Raw genomic sequence first — 2500 nt, forward strand, 5'->3', positions numbered from 1 at the left:
TTTTAACAGAGCATTAGTAAAATGCTCCTAGGCTCGTGCACAGCGTGCACACTATGCTTGTTACACACACAGGGACGCACAGCAGCACACACACACACACACACACACACACAGCAGCACACACACATGCAGAAGATAACAAATACAAATATTACGGTGCAGATCCTCCATCATAACAGCAATGCTCCAAGGTCCAAACGCGCCTGGCTTTTAAAGGGAATGGGAGATGATCTCTGATTGGTTGATTGCATGTTACGCCCAAAACACACCTCTGATTAATGAAGACACTAAGGTCAACCCTTTAGAACCATGACCCCGGCACACGGACCCTTTTTACACCGTTAAACTAGCAGAAGTGGATTAGGACGCCCTAAACACACCTGCAGCAGGTGCTTCACGCCGTGCGCCTACATCGTTAAAATAGGGCCATGAAGCCTTAAGTTGTAACCAGTTGTCTCTCTCTGTCTCTCTCTCTCTCTCTCTCTCTCTCTCTCTCTCTCTCTCTCTCTCTCTCTCCCCCCCCTCTCTCTCTCAGTGTTTGTGGCTGACCCGAATCATGGCATCAACCGTGGCGGGGACTCTAAGAGCTCGTGTCTGGCCGGCTGCTTAGCTGCTATGTGCTGCTGCTTTCTCTTGGACATCTTCTAAAAACCTCTGGCCATCTGCAGCCATCAACACATCAAGAAATCTCTTTTAATTTGGGGAGAAGAACCTGTTTTATATCTTATATCTGTCTGTCTGTGTGTTTGAATGTTACTTCACTGTTGTGATGACTCTCATGACGTCACATCTGATTTCAGGAATGAGAGAAATAAAAACATGAAGATGAAATAAGAGTGTGTCTGAATGTTTCTCAGTGTAAGGATGATGTGTGGGCAAAGGATTACTTATTATTAATATAGTATATATAATATATAGTTAACAAAAGTCTCAATAAATGTAGTAGTAGAAACAAGAAGAATAAAAAAACACTCAGATATAATTGCAATGATATATGTTTATTTTTTGATTAAAATGACAGAAACAAGAGAGAATCAGTTATCAGTTATAATACTATTATTACTTATTAATATTAAGATGCAGATGAAATCAGATCAAATCTATGAAGTGCTATGAAGACTTGTTTAAGACAACAAAAACCTGCGTGACTATCACAGAGCTGCTGTTTCTGTCTTACATGGTGAACAGCAGATGACCACTGAAGGTGGTGTGGTGAAACAGATTGTCAAACGCCAAAGTGTTAGCCCACAGACTCACAGACACAATGTCTCCCACCTCCAGATACAGGGTAACGCCATTAGAGGAAGTCCCAAAATGGGACGTCTGTTGCTCCCATGCCAAGAAAATGTGGTCTGAGTTCTTGAACAACCCAGCAGATGAAGCGTGGGCGCCACCATCACCATGTGCACCTACCCACCACTGAAAGTGGTAAACTCCTCTCAGCGGGGCAGTGAAAAGACCTGTTGGAATTGGAAAATAAAAAAATGTTTTGAACAGCAACACACAAGTGAAATATATAAGGGATGCACAAGTTGTGTTGTTGCTGCTGACAGATTCAGATTATTATTCTAAGTGTCTGACAACATTATGAAAGGATCCCTACAGAGATAGACCTTTTAGTTAAAGAGGAAGATCCTTTTAGTTTAACATGAAACAGCCCCGAAATCACCATCACCAAACTACACCAGACTCCATGTAAATAATCAGGACTTTTAGCGTGTATAGAGCCAGCATATCTCCACCAGACTCCATGTAAATAATCAGGACTTTTAGCATGTATAGAGCCAGCATATCTACCTGTGTTTGAGTTGTAGGCATTTCCAATGTTGGTGACAACGTGTTTGTAGATCAGGGTAGTGTGTGTGGGAAAGGGTCCAATAGTTGTTTCACCTCCAGCCACCAGAGAGGCTGAGAATGCAACCTGTCGGACTGAGAGAGAGACAGAGAGAGAGAGAGACAGAGAGACAGAGACAGAGACAGAGACAGAGACAGAGACAGAGAGAGAGACAGAGGGAGAGAGAGAGACAGAGAGAGAGAGAGACAGAGAGACAGAGACAGAGACAGAGACAGAGAGAGAGAGAGAGAGAGAGAGACAGAGAGACAGAGACAGAGACAGAGACAGAGACAGAGACAGAGACAGAGAGAGACAGAGAGACAGAGAGAGAGAGAGAGATTTTGATTTTTAAAGGAACTTTATTTTATCAATGTTCCATCTTGTTATCTACAAAAATAATCTCTTTTCAACAGAACAATAAATAAATACATAAACTCTTAAATACATGACATCATCTCCTGAGAAAAGATGAGTTGTTCTCCTTCAACAGAGCTCAACACATCACCATGGGCCCAGATCACACTGAACTGATCCACATCCTTCATCTCTTTATAATAACTAAAGTCAATCCTGATTCTGGCTTTCACCATCCGAGTAAACAGCAGAGTCACATTAATATCAACAGATTCATCCACCTTCCTCTTCCTGCTCACATACACAGCCATC

General features: G+C 42.3%; 2 protein-coding genes across 2 annotated transcripts in view; one reads left to right on the top strand and one right to left on the bottom strand.

Annotated features, from left to right (window-relative positions):
• The window catches only part of LOC144513477 (uncharacterized), a 17166-nt gene extending 16332 nt beyond the window's left edge, over positions 1-834 (top strand). The window contains exon 5 of the mRNA XM_078244566.1: positions 536-834. Within this exon, the coding sequence (XP_078100692.1) occupies positions 536-648 (113 nt within the window). The 3' untranslated portion in view covers positions 649-834. The remainder of the gene's footprint in view (positions 1-535) is intronic.
• Positions 835-979: 145 nt separating this feature from the next.
• Positions 980-2500, bottom strand: part of LOC144513476 (complement C1q-like protein 4) — a 2403-nt gene continuing 882 nt past the window's right edge. The window contains exons 3-4 of the mRNA XM_078244565.1: positions 1798-1929; positions 980-1460 (exon numbers count right to left, since the gene is read on the bottom strand). Of these exons, the coding sequence (XP_078100691.1) occupies positions 1174-1460; positions 1798-1929 (419 nt within the window). The 3' untranslated portion in view covers positions 980-1173. The remainder of the gene's footprint in view (positions 1461-1797; positions 1930-2500) is intronic.

This window comes from Sander vitreus, unplaced genomic scaffold (assembly GCF_031162955.1).
Source record: "Sander vitreus isolate 19-12246 unplaced genomic scaffold, sanVit1 ctg259_0, whole genome shotgun sequence".
Lineage (NCBI taxonomy): Eukaryota > Metazoa > Chordata > Actinopteri > Perciformes > Percidae > Sander > Sander vitreus.